Source organism: Sebastes fasciatus, chromosome 2 (genome assembly GCF_043250625.1).
Source record: "Sebastes fasciatus isolate fSebFas1 chromosome 2, fSebFas1.pri, whole genome shotgun sequence".
NCBI lineage: Eukaryota > Metazoa > Chordata > Actinopteri > Perciformes > Sebastidae > Sebastes > Sebastes fasciatus.
In genome coordinates, this window is record NC_133796.1 from 14,094,380 (window position 1) to 14,112,410 (window position 18,031).

At 41.3% G+C, this 18,031-nt stretch overlaps 1 protein-coding gene across 19 annotated transcripts in view; it reads right to left on the minus strand.

The window, feature by feature from the left end:
- The window catches only part of celf6 (CUGBP Elav-like family member 6), a 162,665-nt gene that overhangs the window by 140,776 nt on the left and 3,858 nt on the right, over positions 1-18,031 (minus strand). For all 19 annotated transcript variants that reach the window (XR_012590264.1, XM_074610556.1, XM_074610565.1 and 16 more), the window contains exon 2: positions 9,539-9,621. Coding sequence is in view for 18 of the 19 variants with exons in the window: in XM_074610556.1 (XP_074466657.1) it covers positions 9,539-9,621 (83 nt within the window). In the remaining variant the exon portion in view is untranslated. The remainder of the gene's footprint in view (positions 1-9,538; positions 9,622-18,031) is intronic.

Sequence of the window (18,031 nt, forward strand, 5' to 3'; positions counted from 1 at the left end):
CCAGCCCACTCATTGCTCGTTAGCTGCTGCTACATCGGGTGGTTGTTTTTTTGCGTTGCTGCTGTGACACAGTCTGGCTGCTGCTTCGCTCTGTCTGCTGCGAACGCACCACCCAAAAATACTTCACCTAACAAACTCTCCTGATTACAGTTTGACTTTCTCGCTGTCTCCTCCTCTCCCTCCTGTCTTTAATCAGCATGTAAACAAGCGCAAGGTCATTTTCTTTCTTAAACGAAATGGGGGAGATAAGAGGAGCGTGGCGTAGTTAATCCTTTGGACACGCTGATGGAGGAGTTTGTCCTGGTGATGCTCGGGTGTTAATTATGCAAGAATGCATCTCTCTCTCTCTCTCTCTCTCTCTCTCTCTCTCTCTCTCTCTCTCTCTCTCTCTTTCTCATGATGACTCATCAATTCATCTCTTTCCTTTTTTTACTCTCTTTTCCCTGTTTCACCCCATCCCCCATTTTTCTGTCCCCTCCTAAATATGTCAGATGTCCAATCGCATATTTTTCACCAGTCCTAAGAGGTGCCTCCAAGGTCCCCTCTCTCTCTCTCTCTCTCTCTCTCTCTCTCTCTCTCTCTCTCTCTCTCTCTCTCTCTCTCTCTCTCTCTCTCTCTCTCTCTCTCTCTCTCTCTCTCTCTCTCTCACTGTGTCACTATGTGTGGAGATCTTTTTCAAATCAGCACATAGTTTACACTAGTCCACATGATTAACTTCGGTGTTTGATAACTGGGCCTGCCAGAGTGATTTGCTGAACTCAGCAGCATCATGTTGTCTTTAGCCCTTGTTTCGTCTTTGAACAAATACATGCAGATTGCCTGGATGTCTTCGGTGATTGCCAGAGTGAGGTGTGAATTGCAATGAAAGGCTACTAATTTACTTGACAGGCAGGAGAGGGACGAAAAAGAGAGGGAAAGGGGGACAAACTAGCAGGGGGGGGGGGGTAGGAAAGAAAAGTAAGGACACGAGAAATGGTTCAGTTTTCGACACCGTTTCTCATTACCAACTCATTGTGGGGTGCCAACACCTGTTTCTATTGAGACATCATATTGTCTGAAACTAGATGGAGGCATCCCTTTGAATATCACACAACTTTAAAGGTAGATTTTACACCTTGATCTTCTCAAATTGAATGAGATGGGAAGTTAATTAGCCAAATCCACAGCAGTTTTTTGATGATTTGGAGTTAAAGATCCAGCCTCAAGTATTCGTTTTTGGTTCCTTTTTGATTTTTCCTCCCAATTGTTATTGCCAGACAGCCTGATCTTGATGCAGCGGAAAGTTTGATGTTTAATTGGTTTAGGAAATGCCATATTCCAGCGTGCAGCCTAACTGAGACAGCGATCCGACCCGAGTAAAAGACTAAAAGCATCATTCTCTGAGGTATGACAGCACCCGGGCCTCATTTCCATCCCTCTCCGCTATATTTCTCAGCCTTCTCCTCTTCCCCAGTGAAGCAGCAATGTTAACAATGCTGTCCCCACATTTACCAGTTCTGCCTCATTACAGCTAAAGAAGTGGATAAATTAGCACAGGAGAGCATGCATGGCGGAGTCTGACTCCACCTGTCAGAGAGGGAAAGATAGTGAATGTGTCGACGTGGAGGAAGGGTGTGAAGGAGCTGCTCAGCTTACACGCTTTCAACACACATTAAAACAAAACCCATCCAGTGTGGCTGACGCTAATCTTTCCAAAATCATTACCTGTGGTACACCTTTCAATATTTTAGAATACAGGCAATCATGCTCTGTAACGGTTTTCTCATTTGTCAATCAATGATTCATATTGCTGTATCTTTCATCTTAAAGAGCTATTGTTTTGTTTTAGCAATCATTGGGAGTGGTTTGACAAGTTCGGCTTGTTGCTTTCAGACATTTTGTTAGCACAGAATAAAAACTGACCTATGGGAGGGTCTCTCTAATTGGTCTGTGTATCATACGTTCTATTATACATAATGTGTTACGTGATGACATCACTAGGTTACCTTTAAGAAAAGGCATTACTTCAATCAAGGCAGTTCAGGAGCAGTGTTTCTGTGGGGCATAGTAAATCCCTTTGGTGTGGACTTTGGACTTTGTAACTTTGCAGATCTTTTACATGCACAAAAAACTATATACTGTAACGCACTAAAGGAAAGACAAAAAGTACAAAAGCATAACAGGTCCTCTTTAACCTTTACAGTCCGGTTCACCAGTGTTGACAGACGGCCTGTAGCCTGCGTAATAATCATAGAGGCATTATTGAACCAGAAATATTCCAAGTTACAGGTTAAAGCAGGCTGAGCATTGTAATGATAATAATAATGTAATGATAATTTAATAGAATGAGGAATCAGTTCTTCTTTGTATGTTGACTTTGTGATTTCCTCTATATATAGTAATGACATTTAATTATGTATTTACTAACTCGCCATATTCTCTTATTCCCATTAGGCTTCCTTCCTAAAATAATCCCCATACAGACTACTGCTACCTTATTGTAATGTATTTTTATGACCTTGTAATTTACATTATCCATTTTTAGTGTGGATCATGATGCTGCCTATTTGACCCCTTCCACCACTTACGTAAGGATGACCATTACTGGGGTTTTGTTGGTGTGATGTTTTCTCATGACTGAAAGTTGAGGCTATGGTTTGGTAAAATTGTATTAGTTATTATATTAGGTATTGAATTACTACTGGAGCTGCTTTGACTGCCACTAGATTTTACTGTATGATGTGAGTATATCAAATCAAATCAAAGAGTCAAAGAAACAAGAGCGTAATTGTCTCCTCCTACACTATATAGAATGAAACACATGGATGCTCTGCTTTCGCAGTGTTTTGCAAGAGTAGAATGCACTTTTACAAATGTTGGATCTCATTTTGAAGGAAAAGTTCCGACTAGCTTTGTTCATGACTCCATCTTTCAATAAACTGAGGAGCTGGGATTTTTCACTGTTATACTGTATTGCAGTACAAGTCCAAGATCAAGAGGACAAATGGGCCTGGTTGTTGGCATCCTCTGAACACCAAAACTCTCCTGCCCTGCAGCCTTTATAAAGCACTATCTCTCCTGCTCATTTGTCCGGCGCCTCTGGCCTGCCATCTTTATGGGCTGGTTAAGGGCTCTCTCACAATCAACTATGTTTTTCGCCCTGTCCACATTCGCCAGTAAAAAAAGCCAGGCGTTCCACGTTGTCCACCCGCCTGCCTGCCTGCCAGGATTAACATTTCGCACTCTCCAAGGTTGAAAATCCCATCAGATGGAACGAAATTAATTTTTGCACAATATTCAGGGCCACCAGCCACATAATAGGAGACAATGCCGAGTGCATCCCTCGATTGTGATTCCATTCACTCCCTAATCGGCAGGATGGCCGCGCACGGTGCAGCAGCGTAGTAAATGCTTTCATCCCAGGGGGATTAGAAAAACAATGGCCCTTTTTAATTTCTTTTCTAAAGCGGGCAGCAGAAAGAAAATGATATAGACGTAATTGATGATGAGGAGAGCAGCGGGAGCCTTAGCAGAGGTCTCACGTCCAGTGCCCAAGCATTTTTTTTTGCTTCATAATGGCAACTGCTCAGGGGCACTGGAGGTTGACAAATCTGGCACGAAGGACAAATTGATCGGCAACAGAACGCAATTTGTCCCTTAAAAGAATGGGTAAAGGCCCTGTGTGGCCTGAGTAATTAGTTTAAACTGCAGCATGTCTGTCCAGGAGTGGACCCGCTGGAGAGGAGCTCAGTGTGTCCTCTGATAAGACGCCCTGATGCTGCAACACACACTCACACAGCTCTCACCTGGAATACTCCACACAAAGCCCTTCCTACTGAATATATCAATTAGCACTTTTTCTTTTTTTAGATATATAGGAATAAAGGAAGGGTGTTAGGCATGTTAGTGCATTTAAAAGTGTGTTTTTTTTGCGTTTATTTATATGCATGTGTAGGTTTGCATATCTTACCACCTCATAAATTCCCTTGAGAAGTCACTGTAGAGAAGTCACTTTTACGTGAGGTAAAATCCGCTTTAATAAAGACTAAAATAAAGCAACAAACTTGGAGAATATTTACACATCAAACTTTTTTTTGCACTCATACTCACTGAATATCTGAGGCATGTGTGATTTTAAGAGAGTACAAATGTCAAGGGGGAAATATGCTGGTGGCTTGTTCTCACTGAGACACAGACAGAGACATATGGCAGGTCTACGGTGGCTGCATCTGTGGTGTGATGCGGGGAGAGAGAGTGTCAAGAACATGGATGCACTGGTCCATGGCAGTGTGCTTATTGACACATAATACTGGTATTGCACAATCTTCCCCCTGACCCATTTTTGTGCGACACGCACAGAAGTCAATTTTCTGCACTTTTCATGCACTGAAGAAGAAAAAAAAAAAGGGAGAAAGCCAAACATTTCGCTACTCACTTTGGTGGAAGCTTAAAGCTTACCCTTTCAAATTTGAAGAGAAACACTTCAGAAAGTAGGGGTTGTAACTTTTTTTTTCTCTCTCCTATCTTCTTCACTGTTGCGCTCGGCTGCCTCGTCATCAATACAGGGGTCAGGTGCTGCTGGTACTCAGAAAGCAAAAAAAAAAATGTGGATCCCTCCACAGAAACCTCTACCTAAAATGACAAGTATAAGGTTGGGGTGCACTCAACACCTTCCACAGAGAAATTGTGGAAAAACGGAGTGGGGGAATGAAAGCGGTAGAAATATGATTAGGCAGGAGAAGGCATTGGGGGGAGGGTAGGAAGAGAGCATAAGTGAATGAGAGACAAAGAGAAGCTGGATCTTTTTTTCCTAGAAAATTTTAATTGGCTTTCGGGCTTCAGTAGCACCCAATTAGCATGCTTGTTACATGCGAACACCAGGAGCTAATTGGCCTGAGAGGAGAAAGCGGCGTGGCCCTGAAAGGAGAGAACAGGATTCATTTGAAGGTTCGCGGCTCCAATAGCAGCATGCTGGGAGGCTACTTGGCAAACAGTCGTAAAAGACATTTTGGTGCAAATATTATTTATACATTTGTGCTGTTTTTATTGCCAGATGGTGTTGCAAAAAAATTGCCATAAAGTTTATAGACAGAACGACTTACCTGGATCTACACAAATTGTCTTGATGTTAGAAAGAAAATGTTCATAAACTACTCTTTGGCGCAACTCAGTATGTGAACGTCCTAGGAATTAATCAGATCCGGGGAGAAATCATTCACAGGCATGACCTAACCTGTCCACATGCGGTGCCACGCTGCCCTACATCGGGGGGATATGCTGAATGCGCACGTAAACACAACAGCACCAGAGCTCACCAAGGGCAAGAGGCTGAATCTCTGATTACATTTACTGTACAAACCGTAGCAGCGGGATCGGGTGCACGGGACATCAAGAGCTCATTACGCTCTTTACATGCAATTAATCAAACAATGTAAACACTGCTCGCCTCAGCCACAACACAGAGCCAGATTCTCTGGTGGCAAGGCGAATGCGGTACGCGCAGACTTAGTAAATAAAGGAATGTGAATTATGGAAAAAAATGTAAGATTCACAGCCAGTCTGGAGATGATGTAAGAGTCTGAGCTTCCTGCTGAGACCACACAAGCAGATATATCTGCCTCCTCTCTGTCACACTGCTACTGTAAGCCTTCAGTCTCCTCCTTTTGTGAAACGCACACAGCGTGTTAATATGAAAATATCCACGCTGCGGGAAAAGTGACACTTTGGAACAATGGAAGTATTACATGAAGGACTGAGGTACTTATGAGGCTGCGCATGTACATGTTCCTTCAGCTGTGATGATCTGGGATCAGTTGGAGAGACAATCTCTACTAAGTGAACTTTTCATTTTTAGAGTAAGAATTTGTTGCTTAAATTTAGCACTAAACTTTTTTAATAATAGATTATAATTTTTAAAAATTGAATTGTGAATTATATTTCGAAGGAAACATATTATGTCGTGAAATACATTTGTTTTTGACGTATTACAAATACGTTTGTCATGATAGTCTGAGGATAATCGGAGTGGTGGATGGGTCAAACAAACATAGGACTTTCACCCAGGAGATCTCTCTTTTGTGTCCCATGTGAGACTTAAAGTCAACGTTCACTTATTTAGATTTTCGTCCGTAGCTTAATGACGAAACAAACAGTAATTTTAAGCAGTGCCTGAAATGGACCGAAAAAGGTGCCAGTACCCAAATTCAGCAGTTGCATGACATGATCATTGCATGTGTCTTGGATATATTTATATGTATATCTTGGTAATATATACAATTTCAAATGTATTTTAGGTCTACACACGACATACATTTCCACAGTTTGTACACAAATGTATATTTGGTTAATAAAAACTTTTTATATAGCTATAAATAAAATTGTACACAAATATAATATTGCATATATGCTACAATAAAACCAACCTGAAATATGATATTTGTTGACCTACAGATTAAATTATATCATGAGAAGGAATACCAAAGACATTTTCAGCACTGTTTTCTCAACATTAAGTTGCGTGTGTTTAATGTGTTTACACAGAGACACAGTTACGTGGGTGTGCAGGGACGCACACCTAGACTCGCAATAAAAAGTAAGGGTACTCGTGGACAAAAATTAGAATTGCCGGTCTCAGTACTGGTACCGGCCTATTTCAAGCCCTGATTTTAAGGCAAAGTAGGATTTTTTTTACTAAACCTAACAATGTAGTTTTGTTGTAATTTTGTAGGAGACAGGGTTGGCCTGCACCCATTCTGCCCATGCAGTCATTGCGCGTCACCAGTGTTCCACAAGCTGTTAGCTAGACAGCTGTGAGTACTAACAATAACCATGTTGTTTATTACTGTCATAATGATAATAGCGGGGGAGTGGCTTTGGAGGACGGGCTGTCAGTGTTGCCAACTTGGTGACTTTCTCGCTAGATTTAGGACTTTCGGAGCTAGTGCTGCTAGCTACTTTCATCGGAAAATAGTTGGCAACACTGCGCTCGACTTTTCGGTTGGATCATTTTTAAACTCTTGCTAGTTTCTCAGGACAACCGACCTTAGCTCTAACTTGGTCTGTTCTCTCTCTGTCTCCGCTAACCAAGCTTCAGCAGAACCTACTTTAGCAGACAGGCAACAAAAATGGAGACATGGGACAAGAACTGTCCGGGAAGCTCTTATCACCTCTGCACTCTGCCCAGTAGAAACTACTTTCCTTTTGACAGATGTCAGAAGGAGAGTGAGTCAGGCCATGTTCAAAATGCTCTGGCTTTGTCTGTCGCAGACCAAAACCGAATGGTCACCGAGACAACGGTTCGTCAAATTCTCAACTCCCTTTCCCCATCCTCTTGATTTTTTTCCGTAACAGCCACATCTGTAGGCTCTATTTGAAGAAACCTTTGCAAAATATTATCGTCTGGATCAAACGTGGGAGTTAAATAAGTGAAATCCAGCATTTTCTTTGCTCCAGAGCTTTGCAGGAAAGTACATTGACTATAGGTCTAAGTAAGTGGGGAAGCCATACAGGGACTTCATGCTGGATAAACATGATGAAATAGGCTGAGGGCTGTCAGAGCTCCTTTAAAGCTACTTCAATTTGCATTTTTAACCTCACATGACTTAACTGTGCAGCTGCTATTGCAAATGTGATTTACCTGCGTCAAATACATTTCTAGGCATGTCTGTATTATTTTGTTCACCCAACATTTTATTGTGAGAGAACGACTTTTAAAGGAAGATATTTTTTTAATGGCAGATGTCTCATTGGAACAATATTTGCATGTAGGTAGCCTGACAGTCACAGCGCCATAGTCGGACTGCACAGTGATGTCTGCAACGCTGTGTGGAGGAGCCACTGAAAGGGCAGCATTATACGACAGAGCATCAGGCCATGACAATGACAATGAGGCTTGTCCAGAAGTGTCACCTCTCTCGGTTTTTATCTGTCTCTGTCTCCCTCCAACTCTCCTCGTTTTCTCTCTGTGTCTGTCTCATACACGCATCAACACCCACACACTGCCCCGCACACACACACAGAAAGACAGAACATCTTTATTAGCCCTCTGTATGCAGGCTGTGCTCAGCCCCAGATTGCAGGACTGACCCCTCGCTGTGAGCTGTACAGGGGAAATGTTTACCCAAACCCCACAGAACATGCCATTAACCTCTTTCTAGATGGAAGACAAACAAGAATCTCCCTCCGTGAGGGCAATAAAGACGGGAGCACCTATCCAGGACCATCACGACAATCGTCTCATTACGAAGCTGCGGAAGGCAGCAACGAGCCAGGGAGCCCGGTCTCCCGGGGACTCTTTCGCCGCGGTGTACCTATGTGCCTAACATTCAGCGAAGTACCTCTGAAATGCAGTGAAGTGCAAACAGCTGATTAACCCAACAGTGAGGAACAATATAAAGCCCCCCCTCCACAGTCCATCAGTCACCTCTGCCCCCCTCTTTTCAAACCAATCCCTGTCCCTACTATTCTTCCTCTCCTACTTCCTGTCTCTTCCTTCCTATCTTCTTCTGTCTCTCTGTACCCTCCCCAGAGATTAAGACGGATATCCTGAGGCTCTGATTAAAGCCCCAACTTGGGAGGGTGTCTTGGTTCATGGTGAAAGGAGATGGGGGATGGAGTGGGCAGCGAGGAGCCTGGGCACTAGAGCAGTTTCTCGTTCTTAGGGACCCGCGGGCGTAATTCAATCACACCTCGATAATTCCCCTGACGTGAGAGTCGAATCCCCCTCACGCACATCGAGTACAGATAGACACAACGAGCTCACGCTGATCCCAGATTGAGGGTCTCCTCCTGGGTGGGCTTAAGAGCCCACTACTGGGTACGTTTTACCTGTGTCGTTTGAAGAGGCCATTATTTTAATTGAAAAAGTTACCTGCCCGCCAAAGGCAACCGACGGAATACGGGGAAAAATAATCTTTAAAAAAAAAATTTAAAAACGGGAGAGAATTAAAACAAAAACACCAGATGGTGATATACATGGTAAAAATTATTGTTTATACTTACTGTTTGATTATATGTGATAATGAGAGTGGGATTCCTCAAGGCAATTAGTGTCTGCGGCAGCCATATTGTGAGAGGACAGGGGAAGGACGGCACAGGCTGTTATGAAGGAGCGCTTATCAAATATCTCCGCCGGGGTGATTAGTGTAATAAGACACTGCAAGGTGAGATAGGCCACTCACACTCTTTTAGTATGTCTGCTGGTGTGTGTGCATGTGTGTGTAGGCGGGGGAGCAAGAAAGAATGTGTGTGACGGCGAGCAAGAAAAAGAGGCTGAGAAAGTATGAGTGACTCTTTCCATCTGTTTCCATATCGGTGTGTGTGTGTGTGTGTGTGTGTGTGTGTGTGTGTGTGTGTGTGTGTGTGTGTGTATGTGTGTGTGTGTGTGTGTGTGTGTGTGTGTGTGTGTCTTAACGTATACTGTGTCCCCATGTGCCTTGGCGTGTGCATGTATGTGCGGGTGCGTGTGTGATATAATCCCTATGTTAATGTAGGTTCCCATGCCAGGCCGGCTGGCCCAGGGGCTTTAGCCTATGACAGAGGGCAGATCGGGGGCACTTACCCCTGGCAGAGTCTTCTGTTCATGGAGGGCGCTCTGGGCCTTCAGTGCTGACTCTCTGGCACAGTATGTTAGAAAGGCACATCCTAGACAATCAGGGAGGAGAAAGAAGAGAGATTATTCCACAAGAAATCACCAGTTATTAAAAAAAAACAGAAGAAAAAGTGTTACCGTGAATTAATGGCTATGTTTAAAGAAAGACTACATGTATAGTATAGTATAATCTTAAAGCTCGGGTTGGTTATCTTGAGAAACTAGCAAGAGTACGCTAGATCAGTCATTCCCAAAGACTGGTTCGGGGCCCACAGGTGGGTCACAGGAGATTTTTTTTTGGGTCACCAAATACATTTGCAGAATTACTTCCGTAGTCTTATATTTAACATTTATTTTAGTACTTTGAGCCACATGAGGGAGCCTGAACGTTCATATTATTCTGATAATTGTGGCCTACTTATAATATTGAATCTAATATGAAAGGCTATACATGCTGTTTGTTTTACTGATGAAAGAAAAAAAAAACAAGAGGCTATTAACGCTACCTAAATGCATGTATTTGGTCGCATTTATAAAGTATTTAAAGTGTATAATGTTTTCAATAACATGCATGAAACGAAGTTGTAATTTATCAAACGTATATCTCTTCAAAATAGCTTGTTTACCTATTCAAGATAAGTGGATAAGGTGATGCGGAAATGGCTGTAAAATGGTCAGGAACATTTATCTATGCACAAATTTGTCTGTTATGTTGTGTCATGATGGTTTGTCTTTTTTAAAAAGTGGGTCCCCAGAAAAAAAGTTTGTGAAATACTGCACTAGAATTTAAAAATTATCCAGCCGAAAAACCGAGCCCAGTGTTGCCAACTCTTTTCAGATGAAAGTAGCTAGAAGCATTAGCTCCAAAAGTCGCTAAATCTAGCGAGAAAGTCGCCAATTCAGCAACACTGAGCCCGTCGGTTAAAGCCTCCCTCCAAAGCCACTCCCTCAAAATTATCATCATGAATGTAAACAACAAACATGTCTATTGTTTGATTGGACGGGTTTATTACAGTCCTGCAACAGCCACAGATAACAGATTTTTTCTTTTTTTGTCAGAGCATTTGATTTATTGATTGCTGTCACATGTAAAGAGAATTTCAACAAATATAACAACAGATGTTTTTGAAGATTACCAACCCTAGCTTTAAGAACTTTATAGTAGACCACAAAACGTGAAATCCAAAACTCATATCCATGTCATTATGATGATCTAGGGATTTCAGCATAAAGTACGCAACAAATTACAATGTCTAAAATACAAAAAATACTGATTGTAAAAGCTAAGAGCAAAACAGATTAAACAAAGATAAACTCTAACTTTCTCCATCATCTTTACGTAAGTCCATTTAGATTGCACAAAACAGTCAAACACAGATCTTGATTTTCATTGGATAGCTCTACCATGAAAGTCCATTTCTAAATGCACCGTGTAAAGCCAGCCTAACACCTCTCCATTGATGTTTGTTCAGAGATTAAGCATCCCTACAGTCGACTTCCAAAAACCACATAGCAAACTTCCAAATGGACCCAGAGATTTGTGACTTCACTGGAGTAATTTCAATCTACGCAAGCCATAATATAAGACTTACTGGAGTTTTACAAGCTATTGCCAAAAACATGAATTATATTAAAATGGAATTCATATACTGCGCTGACAATTGGAATGTGGCTCTCTGAAGTTAATAGCTCTGTAGCCTCGGAGAAAATAACAGGCTGGTTGAGAAATAAGATTAAAATTTTACACGTTTCAAAATATGACGACCCCTTCAGATTAGATTTACTGAACTCATGCATATGTTCACTGTTTGAGAATAACATGTTTGCTATATTGTTTGTATTTTTGCAAAATGAAACGACAAAAATATTCAACATACAAGTGTAAAAACAGGTGTTGCTGGAGGTTAAGTCTAAATTGTGAGTGATGATGGAAAATGCTTAGTCACCCCAGATAGGGTGTTATTGCTTTCTTTTCATTAGTACAAAATATGCATAGTGCTTTCTGATGAATGATCACTTTCATAGTTATTGAGCCGGGCGCAGGAGGAAAAAGTCAAACATCTTTTTTTAGCTGCCAAGTAATTAAAATCCTCTGGTGATGAGCTGAAACTGTACCCCCGCAAATCTCTGGAGACTTTTCTTTAAGTTGGAAAATCCAGGAAAACAGAATGAATATGCATCGATAAATAAGTCCCTAACAAAAATGTGACAGCCTTCATTAAAGGGTGACTGGTTGCTCTGTTACGCGCTTGGCAGAGCTGACAGTGGGTGACCCCGTTCAGAAGAGGTTTTGCACTGTGCAGCATAATTTCCCATTACTGCATGTCACACCTGCTGCCAAGGATTCCCATGGGAGGAACGAGACACACACACACACACTCACACATACAGATGATACCCGGCATGCAGCACATAGCACCCATCGCCCCTAAAACCCAGCAACACACTCTGGCGCCCGGCCAAGAGAGCTCCCTTTCACGACAACCTTCACCCACCTCCACAACTAGGCAGTTACTCAGGAGGAAAAATCACCTAAACGACACTGATGAAACAGCACGCCACACAGCAAAGCAGAAAAGTTTGGGAGCCTGGGGGAACACTCTTCATCCTTTGTGACATTACAAAACTGTGGGACATGAGCCGAGGCCTCCCCGGGGTGGCATGTCCTAGCAAAGGCTTATGGGAATCGTAGGCTGTTGCTGACACGCTTCTCCTAACCTTTTTTGAGGGTATTGTTCACCGTGCCGCTTTGCTGCATATTGCCAAGAAATTTTGTAAACACCTTGAGAAGATTTCATCACATAAAATTTGCCCTACCACAATTTGGCATATAAACTCTGGTAAAGTTTTTCTCAACAAAGTTTAGCAGTAAAGTTTTTTTTTGTATTATTTGATCATTGTCCTTACAGGAAAGTAGCTTTGGTCCAATGAAACATAAACTTTGAAACAATCCCACTTTGGGGTGCAAGAATGAAAAACATAATTTATAAAAAAAATAAAAAATTTAATTTAACAAAATATTTTTATTATTTATCTTTTCACTTTTTAACTAAGTACATTAACACAAGTAAAATGTACATTTACTTAAGTACAATTTTTAGGTGGCTGTAGTTATTTTTTCTCCATTTTAAGCTACTTTACACTTCGACTTCACTACATTTATTTTACAACTGTAGTTACTAGTTATTTCAGATTAAGATTTGACATGCAAAAAAAAATCAGTTTATAAAATATGTTGCATGACATACCCATCAGTTTATGAAGTAATTCAAATCCACTTCTCCTAACCAACTATAACATTAGGACTTACATGTTAATGCATCAGTAATTCTATAATAAATAATATACTACTATTTAAGAACATTTTATTTCAGATCCTTGTGGACTTTTACTTATATTCCATACTTCATTGTAATGGATAATCTTTGTAGTGGTGCTTGATTTAATGATGTGAATATTTCAGGTCCAAAAACTGGACTAGTGTTGAGTTTCTATGCTTAAAGCAAGTGAAACTCCATCTGAAACAAGTGAAGCGATCTCTCGCCACTACAGATGTGTCTAGTTGCCTCAAGAAAAAAAAAGCATGTGATACTATTAGTTCAAATGATTTGTTAAACTGGACTTTTTGTGCAGTGTAGCCTTTAATATCCAGGCCAGCTGCGTGGCTGCCTCGGCTCCCTCGCGGTGGTGGAAAACCGGCGGGACTTTAGGAAAGCTTCATATCCAACAATGCTGGCTCAGGGGACATCTTAAGCCCAAAGGACTCAGTGACTGAGAAAGCCAGTTGTGGAACAGATGAGCATTCAGCTCGGAGAACATGAGGAGAGGCACCATGATACGGTTTGAGGGGAGGTAACAAGGACGTAGCAGCTGGTAGCAGGTTAGGGCTGTCAGCTTAAAATGTTAAATTGACTAATTGGCATGGGATTACATTCGCACTTGCAGGTTATCCCACATTGTTGTCCTCTTGGTGCAATCATACAAATGGAGCTTTCAAAAACATGCCACTTTCATTGGTCTGTGGTAATGTAGCAGCAAGTGATTTAGACTGTCAGCACAACATTACGACAAAACAACTTTGACATGTTTGCTGTGATGTATTACATAACTTTGATAACTTTTGAGTCTTTTAAATCTTGTAATTATTTAGCAATAATTTAAAGTGCAGATTATTTGTAGTTATAAGGATAAAATGTGAAAAAATACTAGTTTGGTCCTTTAATGCTTCAATGTTTCTCATTTCTGTTATGGTACTAGTGCTTAAAGGTGCAGTGTGTAGGATCTGGCGGCATCTAGTGGTGAGGTTGCAGATTGCAACCAATTTAAACTTCTCTCGTGTGCCGAACGTGTAGGAGAACTACAGTGTCCAACGTGTAAACACGAATGGCCCCATCTTGAGCCAGTTGTAAGAGTATAGCGTAGGTAATTTGGAGAATAGCAGAGTCAGTGGGTAGAGTGTGTGTGTGTACGTGGGAAGTGAATGGTGAAGCAAGAGAGAGAGAGTGGCGGCAAATGTGTGTGTGATGTGAGCGAAAAAGGTGAGTTAGTGGAGCAGAAGACAGAGTTAGTTTAGCTTTGAGAATATCAAGTGAATGTTCACTGGAAGTTCCAGTTTGTGCAGAAATAAATGCTGCAGCTCCTCAAAACCAACCGAGGTGAGGCGCCGTGGTAGCTCACCTGGTAGAGCAGGCGCCCCATGTACCAAGCCAATGCTGAGTCCTTATCGCAATGGCCCAGGGTTTAAATCTGACCCGCGGTCCTTTGCTGCATGTCATCCCCTCTCTCTGTCTCTCTCTCTGCCCCTTTCATGACTGTCACTGTCTCTATCCATTAAAGGCAAAAACGGCGGCTTAGTGGAGTGACAGGGGTTAATAGATCCCTAGCTAATAGATCCCCCTAAATGTTACACACTGTTCCTTTAAGATACCGTATTAATTTTCAGCAAATAACTCAAATAACATTTAAAGCTTCCATTGTGAATTAAAGTTTGAATTAACCATAGACTGCAGGAGAAAGCAGTTGCATTTATTAAATGGAAAGAAGAAGAAGAGTAGGAGAACGTGATTCTGCTGGTGGTTCAACAGAAGGACTGGTGGCTTCCTGTGATGAGCAGGTTAAGTGGGGTGAAAATAATACTTTGGTAATCAAAGACAATTTACCGCACTATAATTTCAGAGAAGGACAAAAGTTCAGCAAATTATGTTGAAGGCAAATGAAAAAGTAAACCCTGTAAACTAGTTCAAAGAGAAAGCAGGAAATGTGTCTTTGCGTTTGCGAGACACGTTTCGGGTAATTACTTAAAGAACCCCCCCCACCTCCCTCCCTTTGTAACGCTTCTTCTAACAGTTTGTTTTAAAATGGAAATTGCATGCATCCAGGCATTAAGAGTAAATTGTGCTTTTTTTAAGGCATCAGGTACCTGTAATTGAAATAACTCCAGAACAAATTTGTATAAAATTTCAATTCATTAGCAGCGAATTCATGAATCATGAGCAATTTGCTCTCCTCCAGTCTCCACGCACGTGTCTGATCCAAGAATGTTCATTAAAGTGGGAAAAAGAATGCAAATTAATTTCCAAAAAAGATGTGGGCACAAAAGAGTATGTAAAACAACTGGATGCTGCTGAGTGTGACAGCCTGACCCTCTCATGGGCACTGAGACAAATACGATGAGAGGATTCATCAAGCGCTTCATGTTTTCTGTGTTAAGCACGCTATTACCTGCTGAGCATCTTTCAGTCCATCTACATTCGGAGCGGTTAGCTGTCTGGTTCACACGCGGCCCCCTTTCTAATGATCAAAGAGGTCATCTGTAGACTTACGCTACACCTGTCACTCAACGTCCACAAAGTGTCAATCACTGTCCAACACTTCCTCTACAACACTGTAGATAAAAGCCAATACAAGCATGGATCTGTAACTCAGAGTAGCCGTGACTAAAAGTCGCAAAACATTATTTTTTTTTTTCAAGCAACAGAATTGAATTTCTTAGAAAACCACAAAAGTGTCTACGAATTGAAAAGTCACTTTCAAGGATTTGTTGTTACATCCTATGACTCATTTGCAATTAGATATTAGTGCCCTACTGTGGTTTACTTTTGACATCTCACTGCCTGAGAGGGTTTTTTATGTCAATTTGGCAGGCTATTTATAGCCAATTACACTGCATGGACCTACCGAGGAGAGGAGAATGGATGAGGATATTTAACATCTCTTTGTATCTCTTCCTCCTGGCTGTGTGGTGCAGCTCCGAGTCCCTCCTCTCAGCGCCGGAGACGGATTGATAGATAACGCTACTCAAGCAAAAGATTTGCCCCCCACCAACATTCAGCGTGTCTGAACAATGCATGCGTTCTGGCACTGACACTAAGTATTATGATAATGTAGTGCTCAGCGAAATGATGGATGTTAAACAGCACGACCTGGCTGCACGGCGCACCGACGAGCGCCGTGCCCGCCAATAGTGTCAAGTCATCCCACGCGCTGCATAAGGCTCCCTGACGACACACAAACTATCAACATTAAAGGCAACAGTGTCTAACAACTACGAGGCTAGGATATAATCATCTGTTAAAAGAAACGGATGAGAAAAAACGCTTTCTGAATAGACATCAGCTACACTAATCCACTGAAGTGTACAGGAAAATATAAAACACAAAATTCTCCAGATATTCAGACAAGTCCCTGGAGAAACCCGAAATGCCCAAAGTAAGAATTCACAAAGCACAAAACATCTGTTCAGACTGATGCATTACAATCCGCATGAATTAGTCATGAGCAAACATGACATGTTTTGATCTGCCCTTAAATCCATAATTATGGTGCAGTTCTGTGTCACAGGACTCGGGCTGCGATAAAAAAGGTAGTGCTGCAAATCATCCATTAGGTACGGTTTACTAACTGATGCCAACAGCCATATATATCATCTATCCGAAACAAATCAAATCTCCCTCAACCACGAACTGAGCTCAAAGAGGGATTTCAAAGTAGTAGTCAAACTAAATTCATGGCACTGCACTAAATCTTTATGAACTTTATGTTTTTAGGGTTCGTGGTGCCAAGCTGATTATATCCTCCCCCACTCTTCTGTCGCTCTGCTGTGACAAAATGTTTGTGTTACTGTTTATGATAAAAAAATGTGGATTGAATTTGTGACACTATAATAACATTGGGAGCCTCCCGGGCCTTTGGCATAATAGCTAGCCAATATCCATTGGCATATTATGCATTTTTGTGAACCAAACAGAACACAAACTTTTTAAACCACTATGCAATACATACTGTATAAGATTATTGCAAAACCTTATTGTATAGAGGTGGAGGAAATAACTCAAGCCCTATACTACTCTATTCTTGATGGTTGTTACACAGCTATGTGTACAACACTTGTCTGTATATTCATCGAAGTAGTACAACATCGGCTTGAAATTAAATTATTCACTGGACTGAAGAGTGTGTGAAGTTGTGAAGATGTTTCTCAACACCCATCCTAAGGATTTCTACTGGGTGGCAGACAGTAACCTGACATGTGACCCAAACATCTACAGGTATCTACCCTCATATGACATCATGATGTGAACAACCCAGAGAGGTTGAAATGTCAAGAACTCCCCACCAACCAGTAGAAATAATGAAACTTCTTGGATGAGTCACATAACGTCTTCAACTGTAAAACTATAGTCCAATGTATCATTCAATTTCAGCCTAATGCTAATACTTATACTAGGTGTGTTTTTTTCAATCGCGTTTTGAACTAATAGGATGTTTTACCGTATAAATATGATGAACCGCCAGCAAACTGAAAATCATTTCACTCTTTAGAGATCTTCTTTAAACCTGCTTTAACTATTTTATTTGGCCCTTGGCAGCAGCAAAAACAAACCGTTGTTTATTTACACGTTATGTTTCTGGCGTTTCTGACCACCTGATGAATGTAAGTCCAATATTTACTCTCCCTTTAGCTCTGCTTTTAGTCTCCACTATCTCTTTAGGGAAATGTATGGATGCTCTGATACGTTAAGCAGCTAGTCGCTAACATAGACTGTATATAAGAAGTGGATATAGTCACCGTGACGTCACCCATTGGTTTGTGGACTGCTGTTTTGAATCCTCGAGTTTGGCATTTTGGCCGTCGTCATCTTGTTTTTTGGAATCAGAAGTGACACGAGAGGGTGGAGCTAAGAATGCTGAATAAGACGTTTTTAGGCAACCAGAAAGGTTAGAATTAACTTTCATGAATTGAAAACACACTGTGAAAGGGTTAAAGTTCTAAGACGAAAACACTGACAACTCCCAGACCGGAGAACGCCCTAAAACTACCCTGCTTTATGGTCTATTTGATTCTACATGGGGACATAATTTACTAAATGAACATCATGCTGTATTGAAGAAGACTTGAAACTATCGATTGAGACCATAAACTCATGTTTACAATGTTTACTGAGGTAATAAATCAAGTGAGTA